This window comes from Myxocyprinus asiaticus, chromosome 33, assembly GCF_019703515.2.
Source record: "Myxocyprinus asiaticus isolate MX2 ecotype Aquarium Trade chromosome 33, UBuf_Myxa_2, whole genome shotgun sequence".
NCBI classification, from domain to species: domain Eukaryota; kingdom Metazoa; phylum Chordata; class Actinopteri; order Cypriniformes; family Catostomidae; genus Myxocyprinus; species Myxocyprinus asiaticus.
The window spans coordinates 12,857,297-12,873,621 of NC_059376.1; the positions used below are offsets into that span (position 1 = coordinate 12,857,297).

The 16,325-nt window shown below is 37.1% G+C and overlaps 1 protein-coding gene across 1 annotated transcript in view; it reads right to left on the bottom strand.

Annotated features, from left to right (window-relative positions):
* The window catches only part of LOC127424298 (adhesion G protein-coupled receptor A2), a 144,123-nt gene that overhangs the window by 9,283 nt on the left and 118,515 nt on the right, over positions 1 to 16,325 (bottom strand). The window contains exons 10-18 of the mRNA XM_051669339.1: positions 16,127 to 16,276; positions 15,855 to 16,016; positions 14,238 to 14,432; positions 9,770 to 9,959; positions 8,412 to 8,620; positions 5,861 to 5,988; positions 4,148 to 4,271; positions 3,856 to 4,004; positions 220 to 309 (exon numbers count right to left, since the gene is read on the bottom strand). Of these exons, the coding sequence (XP_051525299.1) occupies positions 220 to 309; positions 3,856 to 4,004; positions 4,148 to 4,271; positions 5,861 to 5,988; positions 8,412 to 8,620; positions 9,770 to 9,959; positions 14,238 to 14,432; positions 15,855 to 16,016; positions 16,127 to 16,276 (1,397 nt within the window). The remainder of the gene's footprint in view (positions 1 to 219; positions 310 to 3,855; positions 4,005 to 4,147; positions 4,272 to 5,860; positions 5,989 to 8,411; positions 8,621 to 9,769; positions 9,960 to 14,237; positions 14,433 to 15,854; positions 16,017 to 16,126; positions 16,277 to 16,325) is intronic.

Below are 16,325 nucleotides of genomic sequence, written 5' to 3' on the forward strand. Positions count from 1 at the left end.
AGAGTGGAACAGCAGAATTTTGAGCAGCCCTCAAATTTGTAGCTCGACACCACCATCTACATTAAAAGAAAACAATGGTTTAGAATTTTAGGATGCTGTACATTGCATGCCTGATGCGTCCGGTGTGCAATCCCCTTTGTTAGTAGTTGATGTTTTACTTTCACAAGTAGTTTGAGAACATGGAATTATTACTTTAATGTTTTAAAAAACAGTACTCACTAGGGAATGTTGTCTCCATAGTTATTGATGTTAACAGCTGCAGTGATACCACATATAATAAGCGGGACACCCCCAGCTATCAAGTAAAACCTGCAGAGAGAAATAGAGATATAGACCGAGACAGCCAGACAGTTAGGAATTATTTAATAAATGTCATTATAAAACTGATATGAACTATAGTAAAGGATGCTTTGTGTCATGCCTAACACCACCTCTTAACCATTGTAAAATCACTGTCATGCACATAACAATATTCCATTTTAGCTCAATAAGTCTTGCACATATACAAATAAAGGACAGCCTATCCCACTTTTATTGTTCAGTTGCACTATATTTTCTACAGATGTTCCCTTTTCCAGGCCTCAAAGAAGTTTGTGTGGTCTACATTAAGCCTGTTCTGTGTTCAAGTCTGTCATTGAAGAGCTGAGTCTGGCCTTCAGACAGTGGAAACATATAGAATGAGGAAACATATAGAATGATTTATCCCAGGGGGCAAGCGTGGGATCTGGGAAGAACTCCCCAGGGTATGTGGAGAGCATAGAGGTTCAGGGTAAAATATGTAATACAGGGAGAACTCAGACTAGAAGGAATGAATAGATTTGCATGCATGTCTCCAGGGCCGCAGCTCCCTAAATGCAGGTTACCCATCAGACGATTACATACCTCTGCGTCGAGCACCAATTTGAGCAGCGCCGGCCCTGCATGTCTCTGAGGACATTTGAAAAGTTAGCCTGATCACTTGTTTGATTTACAACTTCGACTGTATGTCTACTTTTCTCTTTTTCCAGACACTCCCCTCCTACTTTGCACTCTCTTTCTTTCTCTTTTCCTCTTTCTGACTCTGTCTATAACAGCAGATTGTTTTTAGCTTTAATGTGGACAATGGTGGTCTTTGATTAGTCCGTTTTTACATCATGGTGGTCCATTCAGTTGAACTCAAAAGCTCCTATTGCCCTTTCCCCCCTGCACTGCCCTATCCATCATTTGCATACAAAACTTTGCAAATGTCATGACTGAACTGTGGGTAAGGATCATAATTAATTTAATGATTCTGGTCCCAGTGCCAATTCCACTTACTGATTCTGGTTCCAAATAGCAGTTGGTTCTAACTATACACTGAATCAAAATTAATAGGTAAATATATTTTTATTAGACTGATTTATGTCTCTCGAGCCTTAAGTACACACATAAACAGTTAATTTTGAGTTCGACACAACCATAGTAATGACTTGCGGAAAAATTTTTATGTCAAGAGCAGCAACAACAGATTTGGTGTTGTTAGACTGATTCAAACTGTAACTAAGTTCAAGACTGATTTGTGAGACCGATTGTTAAAAACAACTGCCTTATAAGAGTCAATTGTTCATGAATTGGACTACAATGGTCACATTTTAAGTTTGTTGCTGCATTGCAGTTGTCAAACGTAAAATGGCCAATGCCCTTATTGACCCAGCCAATGCTGTAGCAACTCATAATTTTATAACTGCACATAATGTAATAAGTATTACATTATTAATGTAATAAAATGTTCATAATGTAATAATTTTCTCAAAATATAATAAAATATTGTGCTCATAATGTAATAACTTTTTTTACATTATGATAAATATATTACATTATGAACTCACCAAAAAAATAAAATAAAATAAAATAAAATAAAAAATAAAAATAAATTATATAAAGGCATAAAAAACATTGGTATTTCTTTACAGTACATTTTAAAACTTTAAATCTTGTCTTAAACTACCCAAGAAATGCACCATATTTAAATATTCATGCATTTATTATTATTGTTATTAGTAGAAGTAGAAGTAGTAGTAGAAGTAATATTAATATTATTTTTGATGTTGTTGTTATTATTATTTTTATTATTATTATGACTTTTATTACTGTACATTACTTCTAATACTGTATATACATAAGCCAAAGACACGTGCAGTCTTCAGTTAAAAGAGTTCAGCACAAATTTCCAAGAGTTGTTAGAGAGTAGCACAATTCTTATAGCAAAAGAAAAATAAAATCCCTTTTTAAAACCAGTAACTTAAAAAAATAAAATAAAATAAAATAAATAACACTGGGACAGTTCAACCAGCCACCAATCAAAAACAAATAAATCCACAAATTTAGGATGCATCTACAGTATAAGAATGCACCCTACAGGCTACAACATTTCTGGGAGTGCTAAAGAAAACTGGGAAAAACTTTTGCACAGTATAATCACCTACTGTACATCTTCAGATGAACACTATAACTGTCCAACCGTATATTCAAAGAAAAAGAATATTGTATGTTGAAATGCAACTCAGGTAATTAAATGTTAGCATATTATTAAGTTAGTACTGCAATCATCAATCGAATATGCTGGCCAAAAAGCTCCTTGAGTTTGTGATTGATGATGTCTATAAATTATTTAATGTATGTTTGAATAATTCTCCTAATTCTGTCAAACATCTAAAAATAGTTTGGAGTCCTTTTTCTCAAAAACAATTGTTTATATGACAGCCACCATTTAAATGATTATATCTCGACAATGGCTTGGAGTAGAAATATAAGTTTATAATTAAACAGCTGAGACTTTTAAATTTGGACTGTTTTGTGTTTTTTACGTGTTTTCGATAAAAAAAAGTCTCAGCTTTCAAACTATGACAATTTTATCACGAAATCAAAATACTGAATGTTCTTTTGATAGTCTTTAATGCCGTGTGTAACAGATTGCGGTATCTGCCTAAGTTCAAACGGCAGTACCGATCATTTTCTTCACTTTAATAAAAGTTATAACACGAAAATAAAAAACATGAATGTAGATCTGAGGGCAAGTTGAAAGATACAGTACAACTTACAGTACATTCACGCATCATCTCTCGTGTATGTGCCTAAGCTGTTTCATCTGCGGGAAGACGTCAGTATAACAGCTTGTGAAGAACTTGTCACCTAATGCTCAGGAAGATTTAGCCAATATTGTCCTTAGCTCATTAGTTAGCTAGAAAAATGAAAAGCTTCTCTATAGAGAAGCATAGAATATAAACAAGTTTTTATGACAGCCATTTAAATTATTATATTTCAACAATGATTAGAAAAGTAATAATTACATCATTAGAAAGCAGAAACATTATTTTTTAATTTAGGGCATAAAACATAAAATGTGTTTCTGAGTCAAAACGAGGTCATAATCACAAAATTTGTAAAAGTTTTATAAAAATGTTTGAGTTCACAATGTAGCCTAATAAGCCTACATTCCTTTTAATGTAATAACCTATTTAAAAAAAAAAAAAAATCTATTATCCTGTTTTGTGCTCATAACTTTATTATGTTGAGAGAAAATGATTACATCATAAACATTGTTTCACATATACAGTATGTGCTGCTATTACATTATAAATTGTGATTACATTATAAGTTGCTACAGTGTGTTCATAATGTGAAAAATGTCTTATACAATAACGTTATGCGAAAAACATTATTGCATTATGAGCTCAAGATTTTATTACGTTTTGAGAAAATTATTACATTCTGAACATTTTATTACATCAATAATGTAATACTTATTACATTATGTGCAGTTATTACATTATGCTTTGTTTTTACATTATGAGTTGCTACAAATGCTAACATTTCCTCCATAATGACATCACTGACCTGAGCATGGGGCGCTGGGTTGGTTGTACAACAGTCTCGCCTTCTAGCTGTTGTGGAGACCTCAGTAAAGCTTCTTTATAGATAACTCTGGCACTAACACCGATCCATAACAAAGTGGACAGAGAGGAGTAGTGAAGAACAATCCCCACCTAACAAATATACACGAGTAAACAACAAGTAAAGCCACGTTAGAGTCTAAAAACCAATGAAGAAAAGGTAAGAATATTTTGATTTTATGCAGGGGCAGCTGTGGGCCTGTGTTTCCAAGTGTTTAATTAAAATGGGAACTTACTGCCTGACATACTATTGGGTAGCCGGTCAGAGTGATGCCTCCAGCAAATACTGCGGACGTCATTGCGATGTGGAAACTAGTGTTTACGAGGGTGTGCCAACTCTTCCTTGTAATTCTGATAGAACTGAAGAAAGAGAGCAAGCAGTTAAGAAACTAAATTTTTTAAACTCTCTTTGTATTTTCATATACAGTGGGGTCAAAAAATATCAGACAACAAGTGAAAATGCTTCTATTTAGCAATTTTTTTAATTAATATAAAAATGTATTTGATTAAAATTATGTTAAATTTATATTATCAGCATAACAAGTTGGGTGAAAAGAATGTACTGTATATGAATTTCAGAATTTCTAGAATTTGATATGTCCTCGTATTGTAATGGCAACATGCATTCAAGCTGGTGTGGATGCCACAAGTTTGTGCAAAACCCAGAGATTATTTAGCAGAGACAGGTCACTTCTTTTAAAATGAATGGGAGAAATTGGAACGGCCAAAAGAAGTCCCGCACTAAAGGTAAAAGAGCCAACCACCTTTTAGATACAGACTTCGCCTGTCAATCAACTTGAAAATGCTCATTAGCTACAATACACAAGTCGGGAAAATTTTGTTTTTTTAGCATGATCTTAGGTAAAGAAGCACAATTTATAATACCAGTGTTGTCAGATTTTACTGCTGATTTGAAATATGTTCTTTGATCATTATCTTGAGCAGCTGCTTTGGAGATTTCTGTCTTTCCCTAATCAAGTAGATAGGAGCTGTGTAACCGGTCCTGCTTGACCTGCTTTGAATGCGATTCGAACCAGTGAACACGCTAACGAGGAGGCTAAAGGCTGCAGCCTCTAGTGTCAGTCACTAGTGCGCCTCTTGAGGCCAAGGGAGTGAGGTTTACACATACCGCACAGTTATCACGTACCAGCTGGCTACCGTTACAGCTGCATTGTCATGCCACTTGTTTACATAGAAAATAGCTGCCCAGGAGCGTTCCAAAGATGGCTGCTGTGTGAACTGACTTGATAAAAAGACTTTGGCAAAACCTGATGATCCATGTAATCCACCATGATTTGAAAATGTTCCAAAGAGCATGTGGCAATCTGACCTTGTACAAAGGAGTAATACAATTTTTTTGTTTTAAAATTGTACAAAATTGTACAAAACTTTGTTTATTTCCGTGTTTAAATGAAAAAAAAATCTATGATTTTCAATGTGGTCTGCTGAAATCGGTCTGTACTTATCGGAATTTTAACCACTGCCCCCAGTGGCTGAAGCTGGAATTGTTGTTGAACACATAGTTCCTGTTCACGGGTGAAATATAGACAAAAGCAAGCTGTATTTTTAGTTGTAAATGGTGTAATACAGTCAGCAGGAATGCATTTTTATTAACCATATGCTCTAACCCAAACCTAACCATCAGTGGAGTAAAAATGTAATTTGAGCGAAAATGCAACATCAGAGTCCCACAGAACGTAATTATTTCCTGGTTTTCACGGGACCAGAACCTATGTCTCAAAGATTGCTCATGCAATGTGCTATCAGTTGCACCACAGGAAAAGGTAACCACATTTCAATTATTGCAAAAAATGTGCGATGGGGGATGCCGCTTGTCAGTAATTTGACAGAATGGGGTCGATTTCCGGACATAAACATGTACATGAACTTTTGGAAATGTCGATTTCCTGTGTGATCATGTTGGACTAGAACCATATTTAAACCAATACCTGTGGTGCAGTATATAGGTGATGATGATGGTGAACAGACAGAGAAGCAGCACTGCGGTGCAGGTGTAGATCACAGGGTGAAGAACTTCCACTGGAACTGGAGGAGAACCCAGGAAATCTGGCATCTCCTGAAATATGAAAGAGAGGTAAGAGAGGGGGAAAAGAAGTAAGAAGGAGAATTTTTGGAAACATTCAGGCCCCAAAAGAGTAATCCTGCTCTGATGTCAAAATGTTGAAATATGATTATAGAAATACAACTTGAGTGCCAAGAAGTTTCCATTATTGGCCAAAAACGCCCATCTCCTATCAAAATTCATACCATTTTCCCGATAACAAAAACAGTTCAAGCTGTTCTAGCTGAACGTTAAAATCCTTTTGACAAATTTCAGGATAAAGACATGTAAAGTAAAATGTGTGTTTGTAATGGGAGACCTTTCCTCCCTATGTAAAGGAATGACTATATAACTCCACTAGGGGTGGGCAGGCTAGAGGAACTCATTAGTGAGATAAGACTCACCACAACAGGGCTATTACAGTAATCAGTATGCTGTCATACACTAGATTTAGTTACCCAATTTTCCTACATTTTCAGAAAGAAGGCAGTCAATGAAATGGACATGAAGTGGCTCTAAAAAGAATTATGCACTTAAAGGGTTAGTTCACCCAAAAATTTAAACTGTCTCATTTAATCACCCTCCTGCAATCCCAGATGTGTATGACTTTCTTTCTTCTGCAAAACACAAATGAAGATTTTTAAAAGAATAGTTCAGCTCTGTTGGTCCTCAAAATGCAAGTGAATGTTGACCAGAACTTTGAAGGCACAAAAGGCAGTATAAAAGTAATCCATATGACTCCAGTAGTTAAATCTTTATCTTCAGAAGCTATATAACAGGTGTTGTTGTGAAACAGATCAATATTTAAGTCCTTTTTTAACAGTAAATCTTCACTTTTACTTTCACTTCCACTTTCTGGTGTGGAGTGACTTTCACATTCAGCCACCTACTGGTTGGAGCTGGTCAAAGGTGGAGATTGATAGTAAAAAAAATACTTAAAAATTGATCTGTTTTTCACCCACACCTATCAAATTGCTTCAGAAGATATGGATTTAACCACTGTCTTATGGATTACTTTTATACTTCCTTTGTCATTTTTGGACATTCTGAGTTCTGTTCACCATTCACTTGCATTGTGAGGACCAACAGAGCTGAGATATTCTTCTAAAAATGTCATTTGTATTCTGCAGAAGAAAGAAAGTCATACACATCTGGGACTGCATGAGGTGAGTAAATGATGAGAGAATTTTCATATTTGGGTGAACCATCCCTTTAAGCCACATGCATTTCACATAAAACAAGTCAGTCATCATCAAACAAATGTTACTAGACCTAACATTACCTTTCAAGCCATTTTTGCAGTTACTTATAACCAACTGGTCCCAAGGTAATTTAATTTACTCTTGCTTAGTTTGATATTTTGTTATGTGATGCAATGGCATTCAAAAGCTTTTACACCAATCAGCCACAACATTAAAACCACCTGCCTAATATTGTGTAGGTCCCCCTCGTGCCACCAAAAGAGTGCCAACCCGAATCTCAGAATAGCATTCTGCAATGCTATTCTTCTCACCACAATTGTACAGAGCGGTTATCTGAGTTACCATAGACTTTGTCAGTTCGAACCAGTCTAGCCATTCTCTGTTGACCTCTCTCATCAACAAGGCACTACCAGAACTGCCGCTCGATAGATGTTTTTTTGTTTTTGGCACCATTCGGTGTAAATTCTAGAGACTGCTGTGGGTGAAAATCCCAGCAGATCGGCAGTTCCAGAAATACTCAAACCAACCCGACTTGCACCATCAATCATCCATGCGATTATCTAATCAGCCAATCAAGTGGCAGCAGTGCAGTGCATAAAATCATGCAGATACGGGTCAGGAGCTTTAGTTAATGTTCACATCAACCATCAGAATGGGGAACAAATGTGATCTCAGTGATTTGGACCGTGGCATGATTGTTGGTGCCAGATGGGCTGGTTTGAGTATTTCTGTGACTTTTCTGGGATTTTCTGGGATTTTCACACACAACAGTCTCTAGAATTTACTCTGAATGGTGCCAACTACAAAAAACATCCAGTGAGCAGCAGTTCTGTGGATGGAAATCCCTTGTTGATGAGAGAGGTCAACAGAGAATGGCCAGACTAATTCGTACTGACAAAGTCAACAGTAACTCAGAAAACCACTCTGTACAATTGTGGTGAGAAGAATATCATTGCCGCTGTTTTGGCGGCACGGGGGGGACCTACACAATATTAGGCAGGTGGTTTTAATGTTGTGGCTGATCGGTGTATGTGTGGCTTAAGTGTCCAATTACCTTTGTGGGGAGATGTATTTCAGATTTTTCATCTCAATATGCTGGATATCAGCTTTCTTAGAATCTACAGTATGTCTCAGTGAAATTCTTTGTACTAGATATACTGTACTATAAGTGCTCTATATCATATTTGCAAATTTACATACAGTCTTGGAATATTTAAAAGGTTGTTCCAATTTTACCTGAAGTACAGCATAGTTGCTAAGCACAGAGCACCGCAGAGTAGAGCTGGATGCATCGGTATGGGCCAGCTGACAGCCATTTAGACTCCAACTGCCATGATGCTCCAGGGCATGCAAACTCCAGTGAGCAGCAACAGGGTCAATTCCAGGAGACATGTGTCGTAATGACACAATAATGGGGTCTGACTGATTCCACATGCTGCATCCATCTGAAATAGGGAAAGAAATAGGCAGACCAGAGAGAGAAAGCATGAAATTGAGATCTTATTGGTTGTTAAAGGGATAGTTCACCCAAAATTCATTTAATCATCCTCTGGCAATTCCAGATGTGTATGACTTTCTTTCTTCAGCAGTACAGAAACAAAGATTTTTAGAAGAATATTTCTGCTCTGTAGGTTCATACATTGCAAGCAAATGGTGGCCAGGTCTTTGAAGCTCCAAAAAGGAGATAAAGTCAGTATAAAGGTAATCAATACGACTCCAGTGGTTTAATCAACGTCTTCTGAATGATCCAGTTGGTTTTGGGTGAGAACAGACCAAAATATAACTCCTTTTTCACTGTACATATTTTGCCATTGCAGTCTCTAGGCACGATCATGATTTCAAGCTCAATTACACTTCCTAGTGCTTGATGCATGCGCAAAGCACTAGATGGCACTATAGGAAGTGTAATCGAGCTTGAAATCAAGATCGACAATGAGACTGCTGTCAAGATGTACAGTGAAAAAGGAGTTTCATTTTGGTCTGTTCTCACCCAAAACCAAATGGATCACCTCAGAAGACATTGATTTAACTACTGGAGTTTGATGGATTATGTTTATGCTCACTTGATCTGCTTTTTGGAGCTTCAAAGGCCTAGCAATCATTCATTTGCATTGTATGGACCAACAGAGCTGGGATATTCTTCTAAAAATCTTTGTTTGTGTTCAGTGGAAGACAAAGCCAAACACATCTGGGATAGCATGAGGGAGAGTAAATGATGAGAGAATTTATATTTTTGGGTGAACTATTCCTTTAATGTCTACAGATAATCAGTACCAGACAAAAGTTTGACACATTTCATTGAAGTTGTGTTTCTAATAATAAAGAATAATTAGGTGTTTATAAACTGTTCACTTGTAATGTACTCAATCAGATGAAAGTGATTTTTGAAAATTAGTTGACTAAATACAGTATATACTGAATTGTACATTTACTAAGTACAAGAATAAATTATGTCTTATAACTCTTAAATTGTATATGTCCAGATATCCTGGTATAATATTGGTATACAACAAGTCCAAATAATATTGCAGAGCTTTGTAAAAATGCTCTAAATGTTTCCAATGCCATGAATATTTGAGGTGCAGGCAACCCACCAAGGCCAACATAGATAACTGGAGTGTTGACGGCACGTCTGCGGGCAAGGTCAGGAGGTCCACTAAAATTTCCGGTAAAAGGAAAGAATCTTCCATTGCGGAATGCCACAAACTGAAGCTTGCAGTCAGGAGGAGCATTCGGCGGAAAGAGCGACGAGGGGAGAGACACTGAAGCAAGGGCTACTGCGTTCTAGAAAGAGACATGAAGACAAAGTGAGGGACAGCAAAAGACGCTTATCAAAGCAACAAGCCATTTGAGGGTGTGAGTTACAGTGATTTTAAAATGGTTAAGGGGTGTTATTTCATTTATAGAATGGAAGCAACAGCAATATGATGATACAATCATATTTAATAAATAGTAGTGTATTATATTGGGAATTTTATCTATATCTGTCTGGCTTTTATTACACAGCTCTGCGGAATACTTGATTCTGATTGGTCAATCGTAGCATTTAAAAGTAAGGAATAATGTAAAGTCAATCGGTCGTTATCGCAAAATAAACCACGAATGGGTGGTAAGGGCCCCGAACCGGAGCAGATGGTTCTTGTATCACCCTGAAGGGCTCTTAAGGCACCTTACCACATAAATAAATAAACGGATGTCATATATTGATTCGCATTGAAATTACGTTGTTATGTGAGAAGAAAGAGACCACAGATTCTCCAGAAAGAGCTGATTCCACCTCCGGTTTATGTCTGAGTGCTGTTGGTGTTTACATTGTGAACATGATCGTCTGACTGCTCATTATCCCCAATATTACAAGCAGAGGTGGGTAGTAACGAACTATATTTACTCCGTTACATTTACTTAATAACTTTTTGGGAAAAAAGTTTACTTTTAGAGTAGGTTTAAAAGTGGGTACTTTTTACTTTCACTCAAGTAAATTTCTAATGAAAAAAAATTCATTACAATGGGCAGCGTTCCTGTCGTTACATTACTGGGTTTAATTTTAATTCATGTGTAATTTATTGAGAGATTATTGAATGGGACTTTTACGACAGCAGAAGTTCACACTGCTGCTCGTGCTTTCACAGATTGTCACTCAAGCGTCACTGCTGCAGCATCAAGCTCTTCAAAAAAAGTGAAACACTTTCTTCGCCCCGCTCAGTGAAAAAATAATAGTTTCGTCATGCAATGCCTTCATTTAACACCAAGACAAGAGAATATTTCAAGATTAAAATTGCAGCTCTAACTTAAGGCAGCACGTTGAGGTAAGTTGTAGCTCTAATGATAACGCAAGCTTTTCTGTGATATGGTGATGGTCATTTTCAGGGTGATTCTGTGAATATGGGCTCTTGTGACATTAGTTTTAAAGTGTACATTTTTAAATCAGTGCAGCAATATATCAGTGCTCTTTGTCACACATGTCATGCGCAGTATTTACACATTTACCCCGCAACCTCGCAGGGGTACTGGAAACTATCACAGCTACTTTGGGCTGATTAAGGCAGGGAAAATTCCATAACAGGTGGATTAAACTGCCTACTGTATAAATACATGTAAACATCCATGTTACAGACAGCATTTCTGTGCGTGTGAGAGATGTGAATGCGCGAGGTGATCATATGGCAAAAAGCGTGTTCCGCGATAGGGGTTGGTGCCCTACACAGGCTGCGTACTCTGTGTTTAGGGAGCAGTGGGACTACTGTACAGAACTAATGATCTAAATTATTTTGAAACTGAAAACTGTAACTACACTGAACTATCCTCACAGGACTTTAAAAGCTATGAAATAGCGAAAGTAGGCATTAATAAAGCGTGATCTTGCTTTGGTTTATATTTCAGCATTATATATAATGTCCCCGTGGGACATTGTTCAAGTTTACACTGTAATAATTACTAAAAAGTTTTCCAAACCTCTCTTCTAAAGGGATAGCTCACCCAAAAATGAAAATTCTCTCATTATTTACTCACCCTCATCCCATCCTAGATGTGTATGACTTTCTTTCATCTGTTGAACTCAAATGTAGATTTTTTTTTGGTCCATACAATGCAAGTGAATGGGTGCCAAAATTTTAAAGCTAAAAAAAAAAAAAATCACATAAATCAGCATAAAAGTAATCCATAAGACTCCAGTGGTTAAATCAATATCTTCAGAAGTGATGTGATAGGTGTGGGTGACAAACAGATCACTTTCACATTCTTCTTCTTGTGTTTTTGGTGATTCACATTCTTCTCTGCACATCACCCCTGTTGGGCAGGGAGAAAAATTTCTAGCAAAAAATGACTTAAATATTGATCTGTTTCTCACCCACACCTATTATATCACTTCTGAACATGTGAATTTAACTACTGGATCATATAGATTACTTTTTGATTCATGTTTTGCTTTTTGGAGCATAAATATACTGGCACCCATTCACTTGCATTGGAGCATAAATATTTACTGACCTACAGAGCTGAAATATTCTTCTAAAAATCATAATTTGTGTTCTGCAGAAGAAAGGAAGTCATACACATCTGGAATAGCATGAGGGTGAGTAAATGATGAGAGAATTTTCATTTTTGGGTGAACTATTCCTTTAAAGTGATAGCTCAGCCATAATTTAATATTCTGTCATCATTTCCCAACCCTCATGTTGTTCCAAACCCATGTGACCTTCTGTATTCTGTGGAACACAAAAGATGTTAGACAGAATGTTAGGGACTGACAGTCTCGGTCACCATTCACTTTGAAAATGTGGAGAAAAAAAAAACACATCTGCATCCACACTTTGCTCATGGGAATGTATTAAATCTCCAGGTCTCCAGAAATTCTTCAGGATATAAAAAAGACAAACATGGCACATTTGCACACAAGTGCATATATATATATATAATATATATACAGGTGCATCTCAATAAATTAGAATGTCATGGAAAAGTTCATTTATTTCAGTAATTCAACTCAAATTGTGAAACTCGTGTATTAAATAAATTCAATGCACACAGACTGAAGTAGTTTAAGTCTTTGGTTCTTTTAATTGTGATGATTTTGCTCACATTTAACAAAAACCCACCAATTCACTATCTCAAAAAATTAGAATACATCATAAGACCAATAAAAAAAGCATTTTTAGTGAATTGTTGGCCTTCTGGAAAGTATGTTCATTTACTGTATATGTACTCAATACTTGGTAGGGGCTCCTTTTGCTTTAATTACTGCCTCAATTTGGTGTGGCATGGAGGTGATCAGTTTGTGGCACTGCCGAGGTGGTATGGAAGCCCAGGTTTCTTTGACAGTGGCCTTCAGCTCATCTGCATTTTTTGGTCTCTTGTTTCTCATTTTCCTCTTGACAATACCCCATAGATTCTCTATGGGGTTCAGGTCTGGTGAGTTTGCTGGCCAGTCAAACACACCAACACCATGGTCATTTAACCAACTTTTGGTGCTTTTGGCAGTGTGGGCAGGTGCCAAATCTTGCTGGAAAATGAAATCAGCATCTTTAAAAAGCTGGTCAGCAGAAGGAAGCATGAAGTGCTCCAAAAATTTCTTGGTAAACGGGTGCAGTGACTTTGGTTTTCAAAAAACACAATGGACCAACACCAGCAGATGACATTGCACCCCAAATCATCACAGACTGTAGAAACTTAACACTGGACTTCAAGCAACTTGGGCTATGAGCTTCTCCACCCTTCCTCCAGACTCTAGGACCTTGGTTTCCAAATGAAATACAAAACTTGCTCTCATCTGAAAAGAGGACTTTGGACCACTGGGCAACAGTCCAGTTCTTCCTCTCCTTAGCCCAGGTAAGACGCCTCTGACGTTGTCTGTGGTTCAGGAGTGGCTTAACGAGAGGAATACGACAACTGTAGCCAAATTCCTTGACATGTCTGTGTGTGGTGGCTCTTGATGCCTTGACCCCAGCCTCAGTCCATTCCTTCTGAAGTTCACCCAAATTCTTGAATCGATTTTGCTTGACAATCCTCATAAGGCTGTGGTTCTCTCGGTTGGTTGTGCAACTTTTTCTTCCACACTTTTTCCTTCCACTCAACTTTCTGTTAACATGCTTGGATACAGCACTCTGTGAACAGCCAGCTTCTTTGGCAATGAATGTTTGTGGCTTACCCTCCTTGTGAAGGGTGTCAATGATTGTCCTCTGGACAACTGTCAGATCAGCAGTCTTCCCCATGATTGTGTAGCCTAGTGAACCAAACTGAGAGACCATTTTGAAGGCTCAGGAAACCTTTGCAGGTGTTTTGAGTTGATTAGCTGATTGGCATGTCACCATATTCTAATTTGTTGAGATAGTGAATTGGTGGGTTTTTGTTAAATGTGAGCCAAAATCATCACAATTAAAAGAACCAAAGACTTAAACTACTTCAGTCTGTGTGCATTGAATTTATTTAATACACGAGTTTCACAATTTGAGTTGAATTACTGAAATAAATGAACTTTTCCACGACATTCTAATTTATTGAGATGCACCTGTATATATATATATATATATATATACACACACACACAAACAATTGACTATTTAATACCTTCAGAGGAAAAGCATTAAGTGAGGTGTTATGTGTTCCTGTAGTACAGCGGAAGCGTAGCTGCTGCTCAAGGGCAGATTCTATCCCATCATGATTCCCTCCAGTCCCCTCTCGCCTCTGATAGGCTGTGCAGCTCATGCCAGTAAAATGAGCCGGACGAATCAGGTGAGCCTCCATCACCATGTTGCGAGAAATCTAAAAGTAAAGACATCCGAAAACATCCTTTATGTCATTATGCATACAAAAATTACATCATATGATTAAAAGTTTTGTTAAAAACTACAGTGGTTCTCATCTGCTTCTTTGTGACCCAAAAAAGGGCAACAGGTCAGCTCTGATAGGGTTGCAGACAGCGGGGGAAAAAACTATGCTAAATAAAATTCTAAAACGCGAATAAACATATAATCGTGCATATTTAGGATGGCAAAAATAAATAGTCTTATCAACTTTTAAAAGGCAGGTGAAAACTCTTCCCATATTTTTTGTTGTTGACATCCAAGGCCATGTGTCCAGTCAAAGTCTGCCGTATTTTGGCACAAATTCTTCTGTTATTTGCTAGAAGCTAGCAAAAATACTGTAGGTAGTCACCAACATGGACAGGTTGCATGGCATGCAAACCATGGAAAAACTACTCAAAATAAAAGTAAATAGGACCAAGACTGCATTACATACAGGCTCACTTACTGGGAGGATAAACATGGTCCGTCATTTGTTTTGTGCAGTGAATTATTGGCTGTCAAGAGCATGAACCATCGAACATCAAGGGACATTTATGAACTCATTTTAATAAGATTCATCTTTTGTACAGTATATAATTTTGGTACTGTGTTAGGTCACCACTTGATGTCCAATGTAAAATCTAGCTCCTAAAACAAAATCAGTTTACAATCACTGCTGTAGAGTAGTAGCTTGCACTACGGTTAGGCTAATATGTGACATCAGGACTCCAAAATGCTCACTAGACAAGTTACTGAATGCTGTTATCGTGTTGTGACATGGAGTAGGCTCTCAGGTTACACAGCAGCTTGGTCTAACAGAACAAAATGAGGAATTTAATGTAAAATTCTTCCTCTTCATTTCCTAAAGCCTCTACAATTTCTAATATTTTCAAGCATCATATCATTTTCAGTTCGCAACATTTAAACTATACATCTAATATACAGAAATGCAGAGTCATAAATGAATACAGGACAAACAGATTTCCTTGTTCAGAGTTACTATAGTTTGACATTTTTAATTTATGCATTTGTAGTTTGTCTATGCAATTTAGTTTTCATAAGTTTACATTCAGTTTTTATTTTAGCATTTTTGAGGACTGCTAAAGTTACAGTAACATTAATTGAGATATTTAGATAAGTTAAATGTATTTAACTCAGCTAATACATAATAGGACATTAAAACTTTTATTCTGTTTAGTGTGATTTCTAAAGACTGATGGGAATAGTTTGTTTAACGAAAGAGGCATTTAGATATTTTGAAATTTTAAATAAACTGTGTTTAAAAAACTACAATTAAAAATTATTTGTGATCATCATTTTCATTTTATTTTTGGATTGTTTGTGGTAGCTTTGCTGAGATTTGCATTTTGTCATTGAAGTGCTGTCAATGAAAACTTACTCTGGAAAGATCCTGTGCATGAGAGTGCAGCTGAGGCCAAGCAAGTGTCTCAAGAGAGTAGACGATTGAACTGCACACTCTTTCTTCTCTCTGAGCCCGAGCCAGAATCTGATCATCTGCCTGCATCAAGTTACTGCCCATTTCCACCAACACCTCTGACAGCTGGGTCAAGAGAGAGGACACAAACATACACAAACGCAGAGAGAGGCACATTATATGCTGTATTCTGTAATCATGATCAGTGCACTGGCTGAATATCAGATTCTACTAACCTCACGCAGTTCTGTCACATAGTCCATGAACTTCTGCATCATCTGAGCCACATACAGAACATCAACTGTATCAGTGAAACCAGCGGCCTCCAGAGTGTATGATCGCACCTGATGTGCCAGAGTCACTGCGTTAGAGGCGTTGATGGGCATCTGAGTGGTGAGATGAAAATCAGCAACTTCTTACACTTAATTAACTATT